Source organism: Ruditapes philippinarum, unplaced genomic scaffold, assembly GCF_026571515.1.
Source record: "Ruditapes philippinarum isolate M1 unplaced genomic scaffold, ASM2657151v2 ctg7898_1_1_1_1, whole genome shotgun sequence".
Classification (NCBI taxonomy): domain Eukaryota; kingdom Metazoa; phylum Mollusca; class Bivalvia; order Venerida; family Veneridae; genus Ruditapes; species Ruditapes philippinarum.
In genome coordinates, this window is record NW_026867032.1 from 78,560 (window position 1) to 100,410 (window position 21,851).

Here is a 21,851-nt window from a genome sequence, read left to right on the forward strand (position 1 = left end):
GGTTTTGTTGAGGATTTCTGATTCATTTGAGACTTGTTGAAGCGCAACAGGCAAATATTTATACTTCTTGAAAAAGGCTTCTTATTATATAATTCTTTCGTTTACAATGTCAAAATCAAAAGGCATTTTTATAACATTCTGTATAGTTGATATCTGGAACTCGGCAAATCTGGCTTCTCTGAGCTAATCCCCAACACCCCCCCCCCCTTCTCAAACAAATTTTTAACTGTAATTTCTTTATGATGCAATATCGTTCACAATTAATCAGTCAGCTATTTGCACTCATTTTTGAATTTATACTCTTCAATTTTTTATTTTGGTGTATATTGAATAGATGTTATCCAGAACTCGGCAAAAGTGGGTTTTTCCCAGCTTATCAAACTTTTACTGCATAGCTTCATGGTGCACCACCCATCACAATAGATTAGTCAACCTGTTGTGCTTATTATCAAAGCGTTTATTTGTACCTACAGAATAGCTGTGAAAAACCCACTTATTCTTAATTCAGGGGTTAGTTTATTCACTATGATTTCAGAAGTATGATCACTTATCATTCATGTTGTAAATCCTAATTGACATAGCTGCCCTCAAGGTGGAAGTGTAACATGTAGTGGTAAACTAAACCATTGTGTTGTTAGGAAACAACAAAAATCAGAAAACATGCCGGTGATAATCATCTTGATGAGATAATGAATGATGCTTGGCTCAAGACCAATGTCCACAACTCTTAGGTCAACATTTGATGGTCAAAAATATACAATACTAGACTTACTTATTATATATAAAGCTGCATGCATTCAGATGAGCCAAAATATTTTAGTAAAACTAACCTTGAGAAAATGTAGTAAGATTTTAAGAAAAGAAAAAATATTCACAATTTAAGAAATAGTTTGCATGTCTTATATGCGTTTAATGACTGATTTTGCAGTATTTATCTCCATAATTCTAATGGTAACTAACAGCAATGGCTATATTTACACATTCTGAAAGTAATAAGCTTGGGGAAAAAAACAACATTTGCTGAGGTGTAGATATCCACTATTTACAAGACAGGTGACATGCCAGCATCTAAGTCTTTCAAATATAGAAATGCTTGATTATAGTAAATGTTTAGGAGAAAAGTCAGATGAAATTGTGAAACACAAAATCCATTACAAGTTCATCTTTTGCATTTAGTATGCCTGAAGTTCATAAAGATATGAAATTCTTACATGGCTAACTGTGCAGGTATTGGAGGGCATTTTTGTAATATTTTTTAAATGAGGCCATAATGATTAGTTTAAAATTAGCTTTATAAGCTTTTAAAAAAGGTAATTGTACCCCCGCACAACAAAGTTATAAGAGCGTATACTGGAATCAGCTTGGCCGTCGCCCGTACAACATAATAGTGATTGGGGGCCATCTAACTGTTAACAGAACAAAAGAAAACAATAGAGTTCATTCCATAAAACAGTAGAGTAAGAGGTCATTGGCCCTCTATTAAACAAAAGAAAATAACAAAAGAAATGGCCTCTTATTCCATTTCAGCCAGACATCTGTTAGGCTGTCTATCGCTTTTTCCTTATCTGCCTAATAACTTAAGATTCCTTTGAACCACAGTCTTCATATTTAGTATTGAGATTGGTCATTATAAGTAGATGACCCCTATTGATTTTGAGGTGAAAGGTCAAAGTCACAGGGGCCTTGACTAAAAAAGCCTTTTGCCTAATAACTTCAGATTCCTTTGACCCACAGTCTTCATATTTAGTTGCGATTGGTCATGATTAATAGATGACTCATGAGTCTGCATATTTAGTATTGAGATTGGTCATTATTAGTAGATGACCCCTATTGATGTTGAGGTCAAAGGTCAAGGTAACAGGGGTGTCAACTAAAAAAAGCTTGTCTGCCTAATAACTTACGATTCCTTTGACCCACAGTCTTCATATTTGGTATTGAGACTGGTCGTGATTAGTAGATGACCCCTATTGATTTTGAGATCACCAGGTCAAAGGTCAAGGTCACAGGGGCCTTGACTTCAAACAGCTTTCCACTCATTTGCCTTAAAATGCTTTGGTCAACAGTCTTCATATTTGGTATTGAGGTTGGTTATGCCTATTGATTTTGAGGTCACTGGGTCAAAGGTCAAGGTCAGAAGGGCCTTGGCAAAAAAAGCTTGTCCGCCCAATAACTTTAGAATCCTGTGACCCCATAGTCTTCCTATTTGGCATGGAGGTTAGTCATGACCATTAGATGACCCATATTGATTTTGAGGTCACTGGGTCAAAGGTCAATGTCACATGGACCTTGAATAAAAAAGCTTGTACTCCCAATAACTTTATATTCCTTTGACCCACAGTCTTCAGATTTGGCATGGATGTTGGTCATGACCATTAGATGACCTCTGTTGCTTTTAGGTCACTGGGTCAAAGGTGAAGGTCACAGGGGTGTAAAGTTCAAAAGCTTGTCTTGTCTGCTCAAAAGGTAAAGGTCACTTTGATCTTTGCAACTAAAACATGTAGAATACAAAACTTAGCAATGCACTGGCTTACTTCCCTCAGATTTGGCAGGGAAGTTGTCCTTGAGCTTTAATTGAACACTGTTGATTCTGACAAAGTGGTATGTGGGTGTATTTACGCCATGACAGTGGCAGTTCTAGTTTTATTTCAAACAGAAAAAAATGTCCTATAACTGCAAAGATTATCTGGATAGTTAAGCGTAAAGAAGAAATAGCTAGAATTTAAAATAAATACATTTGTAAGTCAAGCATGATGAGATTTCTAGGGCAAACAATTATCAGTGAGTCAGCAGAACAAGATCAGCATAGTATCCCTGACATATTGTTACATAACTCTTGTTATTGGGCTTGTTTTTTGTGAGATAGCTCACTTAAATTGTCTGCCATCAGTCAACTATGTAACACTAATGTACTTTGTGGACCGGGAAATTTTGATGTAGAGTTTACACTACATAATCATGCCATCAACCTTTAGATAGCTCTCTTTGTTTATGAGAAAAAGCATCAACTCATTATCTAAGGGCAAGACTTGTATTTCGTAGAGTTGATTTCCTAATGAATGGATTTCTACACAGCAATATGGAAATGAGCACTGAATCGTTGTCTGATAACATTTTAGATTGGAATTTTTTGTCAGGAGATTGAGGTCTGTAGACAAGACAGTTGCCAGTTGACAAGGTTTTGGTTTAAGGTTTGCTTTTCAATACAATGAGTATTTTGTGGTCAAATATGGAAAAAATATGGTCAAATCTGTTACAAGATCAATCAAGTTATACATTATATGCACACAATGTCATGAAAACAATTTTGTTTTGGGTATTTACATAATATAAAGATGGTATACAGAAATTTGTCTCAACTTTGGACCCACCTTCTGATAAAACGATATTTGGACAGGCAATCACCTCACCCCCTTCAAAGGTAGAATGATCACTCACAATATATTATTTATATTATAAAAAAAAAGAATTTCTAGCATGGCATGAACTATTCTGGATTGTTAATAAAGAAACATGTTAACTTGCACAAAATATTTTTCTGCTTCATTTAAGGTAATTGATTCAACTTAACTTTTTCAATTAATAAATTGTTGTTACATTTGATTTTATATTCAAAGTACAATTAAAAACAAATTTATTGTTATTTATGGAACTTAAATAACATTTTAATTAAATTTCGACTTAGAGTTTTTAGTTTAGTTTTCATTGTAAACTGAACACAAGAAACAGTGTTTAGCTCAACTATTCAAAAAATAGGGAGAGCTATCAAGAGTAGCCAGCACATCTTTGCCCCACAGTCTGATCATGGTCCGTGTACAATACATATTTTTGGAAATTTTCCCCAAAAAATAATGAATGGTTAAGAAGGAAGCTTGATTATGTCATATCTTGTATTATGAAGAAAACAGAGTACTGGTGACATGTGAGGAATCATGGCCATGACTTGAGTATGTTTCACGCTCACCATCAAGCAGATATCTTTACCACTAGCGCACCACTGCCCTTGAAATGACAAATAACAATCTGACAGAATTTGCTTTCGGCGGGCATATCAATCTAAAATGCCTTATTATATAATTATGTATCATTTGAGTTGACAGATTTAACATAGCATGTGATGCTTTTAGAGCAATTGTTAACAATGAGTCTAAATTAGTTGACAGTATTGCAAATATCCTTACAGCCAATTGCCTCTTCACAGCCTTCATAAAAAATAATTCATTCATTCAGTATATATAGTTAGGTTTGTAAATATTCTTGGATAAGATTGAATATTCGAGTGAATAAAATGTTCTTCAACTAAAACAGTTCATGGGATTTTCTTTCACAAAACAGGACATTGACCATCTGAGAATTATGGAGACAAACGCCAAAATCTAAACGTTTTAGTATCTCTAAAGTTAGGCACTGGTCTATTTTGCCTTTGTTAACACTTGCAGTATTTTCTAGAGTAAGGCATTGGTCATATTCTTGCCCTTGATAACAATACTTAAATGTTCTATAGTAAGGCACTTGTCATATTCTTGTCATATTCTTGCCCTTGATAACAATCCTTAAATGTTTTAAAGTGAGGCACTAGTCATGTTCTTGCCATTGGTAACTGTCCTTAAATGTTCTAAAGTAAGGCATTGGTCATGTTCTTGCCCTTGGTAACTGTCCTTAAATGTTCTAAAGTAAGGCATTGGTCATGTTCTTGCCCTTGGTAACAATCCTTAAATGTTCTAAAGTAAGGCATTGGTCATGTCATTGCCTTTGAAAACAATCCTTAAATGTTGTATAGTTAGGCATTGGTCATGTTCTTTCCCTTCATAACAGTCCTTTAATGTCCTAAAGTAAGGCACTAGTCATATACTTGCCCTTGGTAACTGTCCTTAAATGTTCTATAGTAAGGGATTGGACATGTCATTGCTTTTGATAACAATACTAAAATGTTCTAAAGTAAGGGATTGGACATGTCATTGCTTTTGATAACAATACTAAAATGTTGTAAAGTAAGGCACTGGTTATGTTCTTGCCCTTGGCAACAGTTCTTAAATGTTCTAAAGTAAGGGATTGGACATGTCATTGCTTTTGATAACAATACTAAAATGTTCTAAAGTAAGGCACTGGTTATGTTCTTGCCCTTGGCAACAGTTCTTAAATGTTCTAAAGTAAAGCACTGGTCATGTTCTTGCCCTTGGTAACAGTCCTTAAATGTTCTAAAGTAAGGCATTGCCCTTGGTAACAGTCCTTAAATGTTCTAAAGTAAGGCACTGGTCATGTTCTTGCCCTTGGTAACAATCCCTGTATAATTTAGTGTTAGGCACTGATCTATTTTCCCCTGTCAATAACAATGTCTATTTGTTTTACATTTCATTATTGTGATCAACTAAGGCTTTATGGCGGTCAATGTGGATAAACATGAGTTCAGTCTTCCTCTGTCATGCACAAGTTACTAGTTAACAAAATGTTAACCATTGCTTTGGACAAATTATCCATAACAGACTAACAAAATTTATCATTCAAGCAATGCCATGTTCTATAAAATATTTTAGTTAGTTTAATTTAGCTTTGATGTGTTAGTTAGTTTAATTTAGCTTTGATGTGTGCTTACAAACACATTTTTTCTGATTGCAACAGTTATGTCTAACGTGTTTGAAAGGTTATGAAAATCAGGAAATGTTTGTATAGATGATAAGGCAGCTATAAATCAAATATAGTAATCCATATGAACCAATCTTATAGTTCTGTTTAATTGCAGTATTATGTGAGTAATCTACCAAAATGTGTTATTTCCTTGGCAAGCTTTGTTTTATAATTACAGAAATTTGTAGGAAAAATTCTTTATTGCTGTTTCATTCATTTGTGTCTCATTTTTCAACATTGTTCACCTGGTTCACTCAGATCTTCCAAGTAATGCGTTTATGGTGTGAGTCTACCTAAGCCCAACCAGAGGCAGAGCCTATGTATTGAGTTATTTTTGGTTCTCTGGTTCTGTTGGTAACAGCTATCGGCCTCCAACCACTTGCCTGTCACTGTTGTAAGTTCAATTTTATGATTCCAGTTTGATAAAAGCTGCCAAACTAGTATAAATATGGTCAATATACTTTTTTGTTTTCAATCTCACATTGGTTAATAGTCAAAGTTCACTGCAGAAAATTTTGAAAATAGACTGAGACTGATTCATTTAATGACAACTTTCTTAACAGTCATTTAGAAAACTATTGCGGAATGTCTGACAATGTTGATTTATGCACTTATTTTAAGAAAATCAATTCAGTATTAAAATAAGATGTTTACAAAAACGCACCTGATTTTGGGCTATTCTAAGAATTTTCCATCATGCACTTTGTTCAAATGTTGTCAGGAATATAAAATTAAGATTTTTATGATTAAATTTATCTAGAAAATATTCTATAACATTGTAAGACTGGTTGGACTTGTAAATGATAACATTGAAGAAAATGGTTGATGATGTCACATTACTTTTGTTGCCATGACAATAAAGATGGAAGCCTTTTAAAATGTCCTTAAAGATAAATGTCTAGACCATAATATCAAAACAATATCAGAAATCTAAAATATGTCACCTTCTTGGAATTCTTTTGGGGGAAAATGTGTTTGTTGAAAAACATGGCCACAAGAGAAAGGGATAAGGTTTAAGGATACAAAAATATGTTGAAGTTTGGAAATCTGCTGATATTGCTGCCCAGATTTCATCATGATAATTTCTTCTAAAAACTTAATTAATTATCAGGCAATGTTGGACACCTTGATAGATCAATAAACTTCCCTGTAGGCTTGTTCGACAGGTTTTAAATCCTTAGCCATGAGGAACTAATTAAATAATAACCTTATAACAGCAAGAAAAATTTGCCGAGTAACTGTTCTGTTGTCCATTCTATATGGTCTGAAGCAAAGTCAGGGCTGCTATTTTCTTTTCTTGTTCAATAGCTTGATAGTTAACATGGTAGATTGATCAGAAAAAGTTGTTATAGAGAAAGAGACAAACATTTAAACTAAGATGATTGGGTTGTAATCTCTAGGGTGTCTGGCTAGATACTTTTACTTTCTATAACCTATTTTATCTCCTATATAAATAGAGATGATTAACCTAAACTGATAGTTACAATATGTGAGAACATTCCAGAATAGTTCACAATGGCTTAAGTGATTTTGTGATTTTTTTATATATATATATATTTATCTTATATATCCTGGAAATAAGTTAAGGAGTGTTTTATATCATATTAATGAGTACTGATTGAAAATTAATAGCCATGAAGCATATGATTAATGTATTTTAGATGACATCTTTGTGTTATATTGATGACCCACCTAAATTAATTACCAAAAGAATGGGATAATGAAATAAAGCATGAAGCATTAAGTTATGATTCCATTGTTGTTTTGATACATAAGGAATGCTGAAAGTTCTTGCTTTTATGTGGCACATTATTTCTCCACAAACTGTTATTGATGTTTCCTGATTTAAATTTGGATCTATTGCTTACTTGAAGGGTTTTAAGATTTATTGACCAACATTATGATGTTCAGTCAGCACATCACCCCAACAGCTCTCAACCCTGGAATCATGGGTTCGAGCCCTGCTAGGGTCACTACCATGTTTCTTCATATGACACCAGTACTGGGTTCCAGGAAGGAGACTCAAAAGTGATTAATACAAGATGCTAAACTTAAAAAAATATGTTTAACTACATTAAAAAAATATGTTTAACTACATTAAAAAAATATGTTGAACAACATTGTAAACTGTACAAGTGACAACGATAGGCCTGACAACAATAGGCCCGACAAATGTGCTGCAAATGCTCGAATAGTCAACATAATGACAAGGGTTATGGTCTTTTATTCTTTTAAACAAATTTCAATGTCTATATAAAGTGTTACATCATAGTTGAGTGCCTGGAAATGGTTACAGAAATTCCTAGAAGTTGTTACCTAGGTAATAAAACTAGCATAACTCCTAAGATGATAATCCTTGTAGCTGTTTAATTGCAGTATATGTGATAAAAGTGCCGTCTGCTGTACCTGTTGTACCGTCTGCTGTAACTGATATTGTTGGTCTCATCTGATAATGCTGGTTAAGGCCTCAACAGACGGTAGGATTTAGTTGTACAGCACTAATTAGAGATAAGATGTACAATTTTCAAAGCTATACAACACTTGCATTCAGACGGTAATTCTATACTGTAAGAATCTTCTGAGGTTTCCCCTGAAAAGGATCCCTTTACATTGATCCTTTACATACTTTACTCACTTAATACTTTTTTTCGCCATGAGTAATGATTGAATCACCTCCATTTAAAAAATATATATATATATTTTTTTAATGTGAAGCCTGACCGAGACTCAAACCTGGGACCCTCGGAATACCGTACTGTGGCTCTACTGACTAAGCTATGTGGCCGCCTACAAACTACCTCCCCTCCCCAAATTCATGTAATTAGAGAACAACTCAATACCCTGACATAATCATTTTCGGAATAATTTGGGATTCGAACACAACACAACTTAAATGGGTCTCCTGAAGAGTTTTTCAACATCATTTTTACTCCATCTTACTACTATGTTTACCTTTTAGCCCTAATTGTTCTGGAATTTCATTCATTACATCCATTATCAGGAGATAATTTGCTTATCTGTTACTTGTCATTGTGGGAGGTCTGTAAAAATCGGTAGGACAAGATTTTCAAAATAGAACATGTCCTATCCCTTACATCTCGACATAAGGTTTCCGAAATCAAGAAATAGTAGCCTTCACACATTAAGATTTGTCTGTACACCTTAGTTTTAATTGGTGGTGTACTTCAAAATCCTACCGTCTGTTGAGGCCTTACCAGTCAAACTTTGTAGACAAATTGTCAGTCTGCCAACTGGATAGTTTTGTCAAATTTGTTCTTTTACTTATGATTTTTCTCTTTTATTCATGTGAATGAAATATTTAAGTTCAAGAGTAGAAGTGTATAATATATAGATATTTAAGATCAAGGCAAGACAGGGTTTAATATAGAAAGATGACAAATGTTAGTGTAGGCCATGGACATATCTCTTGCAGTAGATAAAATGGACCCTCATTGAACAAAATAAAACATATTTCATGTTGCCTACACATGCTTCTGCTATATACAGAGGTCCTCTGCGGAACTTGTAGCTGAAGGTGATAACTACCATAGCAGCCTATAGGCACACACCATTATTCTTTATTTATTTTTCTACATTTAATTTTGCTTGTGTTCAGACACAGTTTGGTAGATTTCATCTGAAAAGTCGGTGTTAATTGCACAAACATTTCTAACAGTATCTGACAAGTTCTCTCTCTGGAAAGAAATTCCATAAACACACAAAACAGATGGTTTGCATTTCAGTTTAAATGTCAAGATAGTATTTGTTACTAGAAGATTGACTTTGTCTCTTGGGTGTCTGGCAATTTTTTTTCCTTCTAACCCTGATGAAGACATTAACGCATTATAGCATTTTTACAACATCTAATGTTACTTTTCATTTTAGCTTTCATTTCTGTAACATTGATGACCACTTTGTTTAAACTTTATTACATGTATTTACTTATCTGTTTGTTTGTTTATTTATTTATTTATTTATTGACAGGTTATATGACTCTGTATATATGGTTGTAAGCTCATATAACTCTAACCATATAATCTGTCAATAAAATAGGTTCATAAAATGACAAAATTGTACATCACAATCATCCAATGAAAAGTGATGTTACAAATATGCAGAATTAAAAAATATGAATGTGATATTAATACAAATAATTTGTTCTGTTCCATATATAAATAAAATCTGCTGGCATAGACCAACTGATACTTAAGGTCATGTGAGGAAGCATGATTGTCACCAGAAAACAAGTTAAACTAACAATTTTTGGTTTCAGTAGCAAATACGTAAGCACAAGGCCATTTATCGTAACTAAACTTTAGAATTGCTGATATATTTGGTATGAAAACATAGTAGGTTTTTCTTGAAGATTGTGTCAATTTTAATACTGTGATAATATTTCACAAGCTTCTCTGTGTCTCCTGATAAAAAACAAATATCCCTAACAAGTGAGATGAAATTAACATATCTCTAATCTTTGAGATGAAATAGAGACATTTCTGACTTGGGAGGTAAATTTGAGACTTCTTGGACTTTGGAGAAAGATAGAGGAAGTGCACTAATTTGTATTAAAAACAATTCCAACTTGAAGTAGTTTATAAGGTTAATGTTGTTTGTTAGAGGGTCATTTGTATTGCACTGCTTTTTTGTCAGGGCAAACTTTGAAGCAATCTTGTCAGCTGTCATATATGTACCAGTTATTTTCAGAGTCAGTAACAATTGGCAAGATTTTTTTTCTGTATCAAGTTACTCTTTCTGAATAAATTTTCTGTTTAGTTGTTATATTGCAAAAACAAGTTGAATATACATGTAGTTGGTGGTAATGATATATTTTAAAATACATAATTTTTCTTGCATATCAGGCTGGCGTTTTTCGTTTTACCCATGCCGGAAATTTCATCTGGCATTGGGGGTGTGCCAGATGAGGCGCATGCTATACAATGGCACGCTTATGATGACATAATTTTATCATTATGAATGAAGTATTATTTTCATACTCTATTAAATTGTATGAAAATAGTTATGGGTGAAATGACATAAATTTCCATGGAAAATTTGTTTATTAATGTAAAAAGTTTAACATATAATTGAGTATGGTAGAATATGCAAGAAAAAATATCTGATATGTTTGTGGTTTGGATCGGATTATCCGTCCCTCAGAATGAAATACACCTTGAGAGATTTATGACAATTAATTAATTTATATATGAATGTTTTTCTTTATATTGATGCGAAGTACCACTAACATTTTTACTTTATTTAATGTGATTTCAGGTTCTACATGAAACAGCACCATCTAGTTCATTCACGCCGGATATCACGCCCATCATCCTCGCTGCTCACAGGGACAATTATGAAATCATCAAAATACTTTTAGATCGTGGATTTAGAATACCCAAACCTCATGATGTGAGATGTAATTGTAAATATTGTGTTACACAAAGCAGTGAAGATAGTTTAAGACACTCTCGGTCAAGAATTAACGCATATCGGGCACTTGCCAGCCCTTCTTTAATTGCTCTATCCAGCAAGGACCCAATCCTTACATCGTTTGAATTGAGTTGGGAGTTAAAACGTTTAAGTAAACTTGAGAATGAGTTTAAGGTGGATTATGAAAAACTTGCCAAAAAGTGTCAAGAATTCGCTGTAGACTTGTTGGAGCAGACGCGTGGCTCAAAGGAATTAGAGATTATTTTGAATCATGATTCAACATGTCCTGGAAATGACCAGGAACTTCCTGCCAGTGATAACAAAATGAAACTCAGTAGACTCAAACTAGCTGTCAAATACAAACAGAAAAAGGTAAGTTGTTACTTTTCTTCTTTTTTTTCATCTGAATGAAATAATAACTGTTGATTCTCATATTAATTTCCTTGCCATAATAAATTATGATATTAATGTTTTTCACAAAGCTGTTACTACAATCCATAAAATTACACTCCTTTTGAAAACTGATATTTACCTTGTTACGTTCAAGAGGATTGATTGTTTGAATTCTTGACAGTGCCCATATAATATGAATTCTAAGTTTTAGCTCACTTGAACATAGTAAGTCTATGATCAACTCTTTGTCTGTCTTGCATTGTGCATCATCAATCTTTGCTTTGGATAACATCTTCTAGACCAGGTATTCAATTAGACTTATCCGGAATTCGGCAAATGTGGGTTTTTCCAAGCTAATCCGTCGGAACAAACAAACTTTCACCATTCACCATTACATTCTTTTTGTAAGTCTTTAGACAGAAGTTTGGTTTATACAGAATATATTTTAGTTTGGTTGGTAGGAAGCTTTAAGCTTATAGACACACTTTCCAATCTGTTCCTGGAACCAACCAGTACTGAGCAATGAGTGTAAAGTTTCTTGCTCAAGGAAACAACGACGGGGTTTTTACCCATGTGGCTAGCGATCATAAGATTACTAAACCACTCAGCCATGCTACCACACTTTAGACAGAAGTTAAAAGCCAGGCAGTCCAGATACGCATTAAAGTATGAGTCAGTTTTAGTTGCCCTAACATAGGGTATTTTCCAGCTACTTTGGGAAAAGGCTCTTGGCTGACATTGGGGAAAATTAAGCAGCAATTTTGGTAAATTCAAGATGCTTAAAAATATTGAAAAACTACCCATGGCTTTTAAGTTTATTCTTATATGTATGACATATATGTATGAACATATTTTTTTTTTTTTTTTTTAATGCGTTTATTTAAGGTCGCCGCCGGAAAGCCCATATGGGCAACCGTACACTCAAGTCGGGCCATCCTAGAGAGTCCCGCCGAGATTTTTTCGTCGATTTTTTCCAGCTTTATTGGTGGAGGAAGACCCCAGGTGCCCCTCCGGGCATTATTTCAGGCACGAGCGGGCACCTGGGTAGAACCACCGACTTTCCGTAAGCCAGCTGGATGGCTTCCTCACATGAAAGATTTCGACCCGAGTGGGGATCGAACCTACAGCGGTGAGGGACCTGTGATCTCAAGTCAGCGACCTTAACCACTCGGCCACGGAGGCCCCCGAACATATGAGCATATCACCTGTGAAGACTTTGAAGAGAAATATCTCAACAGTTCAATCTTTCTCAAAAGTTTTGATTTATTTAGCAGCAGTTGGGCAATATTTTAAATCAGGGGAAAAAAGAGCTTATTTGGAATGGAACTTCACACCTCCCCATGATGATATGGTAAAAAAGCTCTGTAACAAAACAAGAGTTAAATGAGCAAAATTTCTGTTATTTGTTATACATACAGCTGATGCCAATACTTTAATGAGAAATTAACAGCACACTTATTGTTAAATGAATTGTTAATTCTCATGTTGTTTAATTGTTATTCTACATTGTAACATAATGCTCTGCTATTGGCTAGAAAATCATTAAGATGAAAAGTTTCTTTTGTAAAACATAAAAGACAATGATGCATATTGTTTTCACACAAAAAACGAAAACAAATGCCAATGTTTCTGAGAAACTTTTATGTCTTTTACAAAGAATCTTGAAATTCATTAAAGCAGAAGTGAACTGTGAAAAATTATTGTGAATGCATTAGAAAAGAATTGAAGGAAGATTTTAATGGACTTTTTATTTGTGATTTGCTCACAATGTCTCACGCTATTCAGCTAAAATTTCAGTCAACTAAGGTGTCGGCAAAGAGTTTGTAAAAAAAAATCACCAGTATTACCATTTATCTCATATCTGCACCACTTTTGTGACTCCATAAAAAAATGGTATTGCACGGGTGTGCATAAACATGTATTTTGATGTGAGGTCATTTGCATTATACGAACATAGCATAACAATGTGCTTATTGTATGTGTTGCACTATAAGAGCATCAATGAAAAAAATGGTTCTTTTTATGCTTCCCAAAGGGGAACATATAGTCGCCGCTTTGTCCGTCCTTCCACTTTTTCTTGCTTGGAACATAACTTTGAAACAACAAAAGGTATCCTTATGAAACTTTGTAGGTAGATAGTTCTCATTGGGTAGTTGTGCAGTGCACAAACACCATAACTCTGCCTTGCCTAATTTTGGAGTTATTGCCCTTTGTTCATTTTTACACTTTCCTGGGACATAACTCTGAAACTAAAAGCGATACCAATATGAAACTTTGTAGGTATATAGGTTTCAATGAGTAAAAGTGCAGTGCAAAGAACAGTTACTCTGCCTAGACTAAGTTTGGAATTCTTGCACTTTGAACTTTGTCTGGGACATAACTTTGAAACTACAAAAGGTATACTTTTCTGTGTCCAAAACCAATTCAGGGAGCATCACCCGGTTCAACAGACTAATTAAAACACTCTTGATTCTGTTCCTGCAACAAATCAGCACTTAAAGCAATGAGTGTAAAGTTTCTTGCTCACAGACACAATGGCTTGCCTCTGATGAGGTTTGAACCTATGCAGCTTAGATTTCTTATCTCAGGTGTTAACCACTCGGCCATGTTGCAATTCTATTTTACCTCTATGCCATGTTAGAATTTCTACAGAGTTCAGACATCTGTTATATCATTTATTTTTATTAACAACCTGTGCTTATTAAAATCATATTATGAATGGAAGTTATCTTTCATCTTTTACTTTATTTTTTAATCACACGTTTATGAAGATGATTAGCTAAAGTGTTTTTTTTCCTTATCTTCTGTAATGCATTTGTTTGTTTTTTCATGGTGATATTTAGATTATTGGAACACAGGAGGTGTTAATTGTATTTCATTATAGTACCTTCCTTGCTGTTAGCTGAGAAAACGGAGATTTATGCTGCCAGTGGGTGGCCATATGATTGAGTATAGACACTTTGAAGTAGCAGAAGACACATTTTATTCCTACCTCTGAACCAGTGATAAAGTAGTTAACCATTAGGAAAGAATCTAGTCTGTACCTCTAAGTGGAATCCTCATTCCACAGGCCAAATATGACATGGAACTGTTGGTAACTTTTCCTGTCTTGAGATGTTGAGTACAAAGTCATTCATTCTCACCTACTCTTTGTTTTACATTTTGTATTTATTTCTTCTCAAAGGTAAAAGCTGGTCAATGTCAAGGTCAAGTTGAATATTCATTTTTTTGTTTGTTTGATTTGAACGTATGATTTTGACTTATTTATTCTAGCTCAATATATTAAAAGTTACCAAAGCTGTTGCTTGCTTGTACACACCTAAACTCCTACCATTTTAAATATCATAAATGGAATATTCATCATTTTAAGGGAAGATTAAAAAATGAAAAAAAGTCAAAAGTACTGACTAAGTAGCGAACAGTGCAAACCATGATTGGTGCCGGCTTATCTTGGTTACATGGCAACAGCACAGTAAATCAAGATTATGACATCAGTAAAATTTGAACTTTATTGTCATTATTTCAACAACTTAACCATTAATCATGTTTTATATTTTATTTTGATTATAATGTACTGAGAAGTATCCTTTATCTTAATTGTTGGGGACAAAAGTAATTAGTTTTTTCACTTCCACGCAGTCTGACCAGGCTCTAATACCTTCAAGTTTCCATCTTTGTGAAATTCACTAAATTGATAATGGGCAGTTCTAAAAGTGGAAGCTGGACTGAAGTACATTTAAGGCATATAGTAGGTAAGGTTTCTGCATGTGTTAGAAAATAAGAAATATAAAGTAACTGTTTAGAATACCTTGCAGTGATTCTGAGACAGATGAAGTATTGTACACGAAAGACGCGCAAGTGTTTTCATTTGAGTGGCATTCCTGTAGAAGCATTAAGATTTTTATTCTATCAATTTGCATTTTATGATAGTTTTTGCAGAGGTTTTTACAGCATCAAAGTGAAGAAAAAGAGAGATGAGTGCATTAGTGTTTATACCCTCCAGTTGCTTGCAGACAACTGTATTTAAATGACTTCAACATGCAACAAGTTTTTGCCTATTATCAGAGTTTTCTTCTCTTTTTTTTTCTCTCCTCTCTCTTTTATTCTTACATGAAAATAATTTTTTTTCCAGTTTGTTGCCCATCCAAACTGTCAGCAGTTACTAGCGACACTGTGGTATGAAGGTTGTCCAGGTTTTAGAAGACGGAACATTGTGTGTAAGCTCCTGATCACTATGACGATAGGGTTTATGTTCCCGTTGTTGTGTATAACGTACCTTATTGCACCAAAGAGTAGTTTTGGTTTGCTCATCCGTAAACCGTTCATCAAGTTTATATGTCATAGTGCATCTTATATTGTGTTTCTTGGTAAGTAAACATCTTCTTGTAATTTACAAATTAAGATTCTATACTAATTTTTTTTGTCGTTTAATTAATTTAGTTTCTACAGAATTTATCATAGTTTGATTGTGTAATGAAGCTATAAGCTTATAGATACACTCTCATATCTGTTCCTGGAACAAACAAGTACTGAACAATAAGTGTAAAGTTTCTTGCTCAAGAAAACAACAGCTTGCTCCTGACAGGGTTTGAACCCAAGTGGCTAGCGATCATTTGATTACTAGTCCAAGGTGTCAACAACTCAACTATGATTAAGAAAGGGCTTTAAGAGTAGGAACAATTGTGAAGTAAGTATCTAGTATCATGTACAAGATATAAAGTGGTATAAATAATTAAATATTTTATAAACATTAAAAAAAACTGTATAATCACATTAATTTCATATTCTTAGTTAACTCATATCTGGTGAAAGGCCCGTTCAAAATGCCATATAAATGATTTGATTTTATGTCTCAAAAGCCTTTTATTTCTGGTTTCCTGTTATATTTTTTCAAAAAGTTACTCATAATTAAACCACCATTAATTTTGTTGGTATTAAGTACAGTCATAGTGATTAAGCATTTTGTATGGAAATCTAAAAACTAATTTGGTTTTACATTTTGTTTCTTTTATGACATTTATTAATCTCACATTCAGCACTACATTCTTCAGATGTTCAGATGTTCAGTTCTTCATCAAACATACTCCATTATTTCAACTTTATATAACTCATGTTTGCCTTTTTTCAAGAAGGAAAAACATATCCATTTCTTAGGCATAATGTCACACATGAAATAAACATGTATCAGAAAATGTTATAATACATTTCCTTATATTGAATTGCTATTTTCAGAAAGTTCAGCAATGCTTTCGCGCATCAGAAATTTACAGCTAACCCATTGTAACATTATGTATTATGCAAGTGATAATTTACTTTTACTCCTTTACTTACAAGATTTTTAGCTCACTAGTAAGCTATAGCTCAGGGTGAGCTTTTAGGATCGTTGAATGTCCATTGTCCGTCTACATTTGTTCGTTTACACTCTAGCGGTCATATTTTTGCCTCAATCATCATCAAAATTTGTCAGGATGCTTGTCTAGGTTATTGCTCAGATGAGTTAGAACATGGGTAATCTCGGATGAAAAACTAGGTCACAGGAACTAATTATAGAAAAATCTTGTTTACACTCTAGTGGCTACTGTTTTGATCCAAATATCCTGAAAATTGGTCTGAAAGTTTATTTTGATGATTTCTAGGTCAAGTTTGAATATGGGTCACCTGGGTCAAAAACTAGGTCACATTGCTCAAATATGGAAAATCCTTGTTAAAACTCTAGTGGTCACATTTTTGACTCAGCTGTCATGAAACTTGGTCAGGATGCTTGTCGAAGAATTTGATGGGTCAGGTGAGCAATTTAGGGCCATCTTGGCCCTCTTGTTTTAGATACACATGAAATACTTGCATTTCTCTTATTCTACACACCCTATAGCACACTCCCTGCCAGCACTTTCCCACCCCACCTTTAGACTTTTCTGGTCAAAAATAAAATTATGCAAAAATTTTATCTTCTTTGTACACTTCAAACACAAGAAAAAATATATGTTTTAATTCAGGACTGAAATTAACTGTTAAAATGTAATTGTTACATAAAACATCTTCTTTCATAAAAGTTGCAATTTTTCTTCTTTTTTGTTTGATTTGTGACTTTGTTCACTGCCGATTATAATTTGCTAAATATCTTTGATGAAATTTGATAAAACAGATTTTTGCCTTATATATTGGTAAAATATTGATAAGGAAAACCTAATAATGTACATGCGTGTATTTAACTGAGGATAACGAATACATCACGGAATAATTATGATTATAATTAGAAACCCTTCATTACTATCAGGGAAAATATTCTCTGATTTATGATTTCAATCTGCCTCAATAAAATTTAGCAATTGACTTTTCTGGAGTAGATTATTTTTGTGTTATCTTATTAAATATAGAGCTTACTATCTAATTCATTTAGTCAGTATGGGAGAAATTTATCTTACATTCATATATAAGCCCTTTCCCTGGAGAGAACAGTATTTATATCTTATCTACTTTTTTCACAATCATTCGTTCTTTGAATATCAGCAATATGGTCAGTGTATCCCACATGGACCTATCCAAACTTTGCAATGATAATAGCAGAAAATTACTGCCAATTTCTAGTAAATTTATACATAACACAATCATGTTAGCAGGAAATGAGATTGAAAATAGTTCCTGTTACAGTGTAAAGATACAGGGCATAAACTGTCAATGACCATTGCCTCTCTTGTCTAAATTACCTGCATACATTTCTACAGACTCCTAGTGATTGTTCCTTTTATGTACATGTTTATATTGCCTTTAATGTACATGTTTATATTGATAGAAGTCTGTGAAGAAAAGGGCATTAGATTATGTGCTCTTTGACCAGTCTATGAAAGTAAACCACAGTCTGTTAGGAGAAATGGGATCGAATTAAGAAATAAGACCAATCTGTTGACACATTCAGCAGGGCTGATGCCTTACATCATTAAAGCTCAAAAGTTTTGGTTTGACCAAACCATATTTTGAACCAACTAAAGAAATTATTACAAGTCAGTGCATAATTGTAGTTTTTTATTACACTGTTTGTTTTAATAACTTTCTGACTAAACAGAAAACAACAATAATAAAAGTACAAAAAAAATTAACTTATGCACCACATTACATGTATATTATAAAAGAAGCGTCTTGTTTATTTTTTATGAACGCTAGCTTGAGAAAACAAACCTGAACATCATATGAGCCGCGTCATGACAAAACCAACATGATGGCTTTGCGACCAGCATGGATTCAGACCAGCTTTCGCAAGCTGATTTGGATCCATGCTGGTCGCAAACCCATTATGTTGGTTTTGTCATGAAGTGGCTCATATGTCATTTGTAAAATAACGTCAAAAGACATTTATGTAGTTATTGACATTAAAAATAAAAAAAGAACTTATCTTTGAATATAAAAAGGTTTTAAGAAGTTATTTAAGTATTTAAAGAGATATAGAAATAGATATCTTTAAGAATAGAAAAAAATAGTATAAGATGTTAAGGGTTGTTTTGTCAAGCTGGCGGTCTAAATAAATATAGAAATGTAACAGCCTGGAATATATGAATCATCTTTTTTCAGTTTTGTTGATCCTTGTATCCCAGCGAATAGAAATTCCAAATATAGACAACCGGAGCTCTTCATTTGTGAAGGAAACAAAAACAGAGCTACGCGGAGCCCCTGCAACCACTATAGAATGGATGATATTATGTTACGTAGCTGGTAATTTGCTTTTGTCCCCTTTTATTATTATGCCCCCACTTCGAAGAAGAGGGGGTATATTGCTTTGCACTTGTCGGTCCGTAGACCAAATGGTTTCCGAGTGATAACTAAAGAACCCTTAGGCCTAGGATCTTCAAACTTGGTATGGTGATTGGTCATGACCAGTAGATGACTCCTATTGATTTTGGGGTCAAGGGGTCAAAGGTCAAGGTCACATTGACCTTGTATGTTAAAACGGTTTCCGATCAATAACTTAAGAACGCTTAGGCCTAGAAACTTCAAACTTGATATGGTGATTGGTCATGACCAGCAGATGACCCCTATTGATTTTGGGGTCAAAGGTCAAGGTCACATTGACCTTGTAGGTAAAAACGGTTTCTGATCAATAACTAAAAAACCCTTGGGCCTAGGAACTTCATACTTGGTATTGTGATTGGTCATGACCAGCAGATGACCCCTTTTGATTTTGGGGTCAAGGGGTCAAAGGTCAAGGTCACATTGACCTTTAAGTTGAAGACCGTTTCCGATCAATAACTAAAGAACGCTTAGGCCTAGGTACTTCAAACTTGGTATGATGATTGGTCATGACCAGCAGATGACCCCTTTTGATTTTGGGGTCAAGGGGTCAAAGGTCAAGGTCACATTGACCTTGTAGGTAAAAACAGTTTCTGATCAATAATTGAAGAACCCTTAGGCCTAGGAACTACAAACTTGGTATGATGATTGGTCATGACCAGGAGATGACCCCTATTGATTGTGGGGTCAAGGGGTCAAAGGTCAAGGTCACATTGACCTTTTAGGTAAAAACGGTTTCTGATCAATAACTAAAGAACCCTTAGGCCTAGAGACTTCAAATTTGGTAAGATGATTGGTCATGACCAGCAGATGACCCCTATTGATATTGGGGTCAAGGGGGAAGGTCAAGGTCTCATTGACCTTGTATGTTAAAACGGTTTCTGATCAATAGCTAAAGAACACTTAGGCCTAGGAATTTCAAACTTGGTATGATGATTGGTCATGACCAGCAGATGACCCCTATTGATATTGGGGTCAAAGGTCAAGGTCACATTGACCTTGTAGGTTAAAACGGTTTCCGATCAATAACTAAAGAACCCTTAGTCCTAGGAACTTCAAACTTGGTATGATGATTGGTCATGACCAGCAGATGACCCCTATTGATTTTGGGGTCAAAGGTCAAGGTCACATTGACCTTGTAGGTAAAAATGGTTTCCGATCAATAACTAAAGAACCCTTAGGCCTAGGAACTTCAAACTTGGTATGATGATTGGTCATGACCAGTAGATGACCCCTATTGATTTTTGGGTCAAGGGGCCAATGTCATAGTGACCTTGTACTTAATGACCGTTTCTGACCAATAACTCAACAACTCAAGTTGCCTTGGTTGATATTTTTATGTGCTTTTGGTATACACATTTGAAGGTCTTATGTAATATAACAACTTGCCTGGCATTAATGAGGCCTATGTGATTCATAAAATTTATATATATATTATTTGGTAAGATTTTTAACAACTTTAATTGCTGCACACAACCTATGGGGTCACAATAATTATTACCTTGTGACTAGTCATGACCAGTAGATACTAGATAATCCTTATTAATTGCTTGTTCACTGGGTCAGAAGTCATGCATAATAACCTGATCACGTGACAAATTGGCTGCCGATAGGGGGCTTACATGTTTTACAAACATATCTTGTTCATTGAAAGTTTTATGTAAATTGTTCATGTCCATGTGTGTGTATATGATTCAATGGTCAAAGAAATCTCACTTTAATGAAGGCTGACATATGCGATACAAATAAGCCCAATCTTGACCTTAATTTTCTGTATTATGACTACATGATGGAAAGGTTATCATTCTGAGGGTAAATAGTTACAGGTATTTCTGCCACTTTTGCCTATTAAAATGATGTTTTATGGAGAAATTGTCAGTGTGCAGAATGATACTTAGTAATTTTGTGCCGGAATTTCCCTTCAGTTGCCAATGCTGTCTTTAAACCAACTATACTGGCTGCTGGTTATCTAAAACTGTGAAGAGTGACATGGCTCCCAAAAAGAATGATATTTTTCACTGATCAGAAATAAGTGTTCATGTATCTGTAAACCATGCAAAAAGCAAGCACAGCCTGATGCTAATCTACTCCTTTGCCCATTTTTGTACAATTATCAGTCAGGTATGAAATGGCTATGATAACCTCAAGTTCTAGTTAGGTCTGACCCTCATTTAGACATATGAACTGAGTAAATTAGTTCAAATATTTTAAAAATCATGAGCTTTGAGCTTTGTATCAAATGGCACGAAATTCATGACTAAAACTTTTTGAGAATTGCTCCTGAGTTTACCACAAGTGTTAAGATATATTTTATTCACTTTTGTTTTATATGGTTCGTATTCTGCAGAATAAGCAATACTAACCTTGGGACAAACAAGAGGAAGTTGTAACCACAATAAAAGTACATAATTAGTCCAGTAGTGTGTCTGATATGTCTGCCTTCATTAGACAAGACAATATGGTGTGAATAACTTTTCTCAGACAAGAAAGTGTAAGTTTTGAAAAAAAGAAGCACAAGTTGTGACAACGTACAATGTATATAGAGGGTCCGACTCAGACTAATCATTGTTTGCAAGCTTCATGTCAAAAACACTACAGCTCTATAACAATGTACTTTCTACACAAACTTG

General features: G+C 34.2%; 1 protein-coding gene across 6 annotated transcripts in view; it reads left to right on the forward strand.

Moving 5' to 3' along the window:
- LOC132734574 (transient receptor potential-gamma protein-like) overlaps window positions 1-21,851 on the forward strand; it is a 110,991-nt gene that overhangs the window by 64,154 nt on the left and 24,986 nt on the right. For all 6 annotated transcript variants that reach the window (XM_060721340.1, XM_060721346.1, XM_060721345.1 and 3 more), the window contains exons 3-5: window positions 10,894-11,421; window positions 15,575-15,809; window positions 19,006-19,146. In XM_060721340.1, coding sequence (XP_060577323.1) covers window positions 10,894-11,421; window positions 15,575-15,809; window positions 19,006-19,146 — 904 coding nt within the window. The remainder of the gene's footprint in view (window positions 1-10,893; window positions 11,422-15,574; window positions 15,810-19,005; window positions 19,147-21,851) is intronic.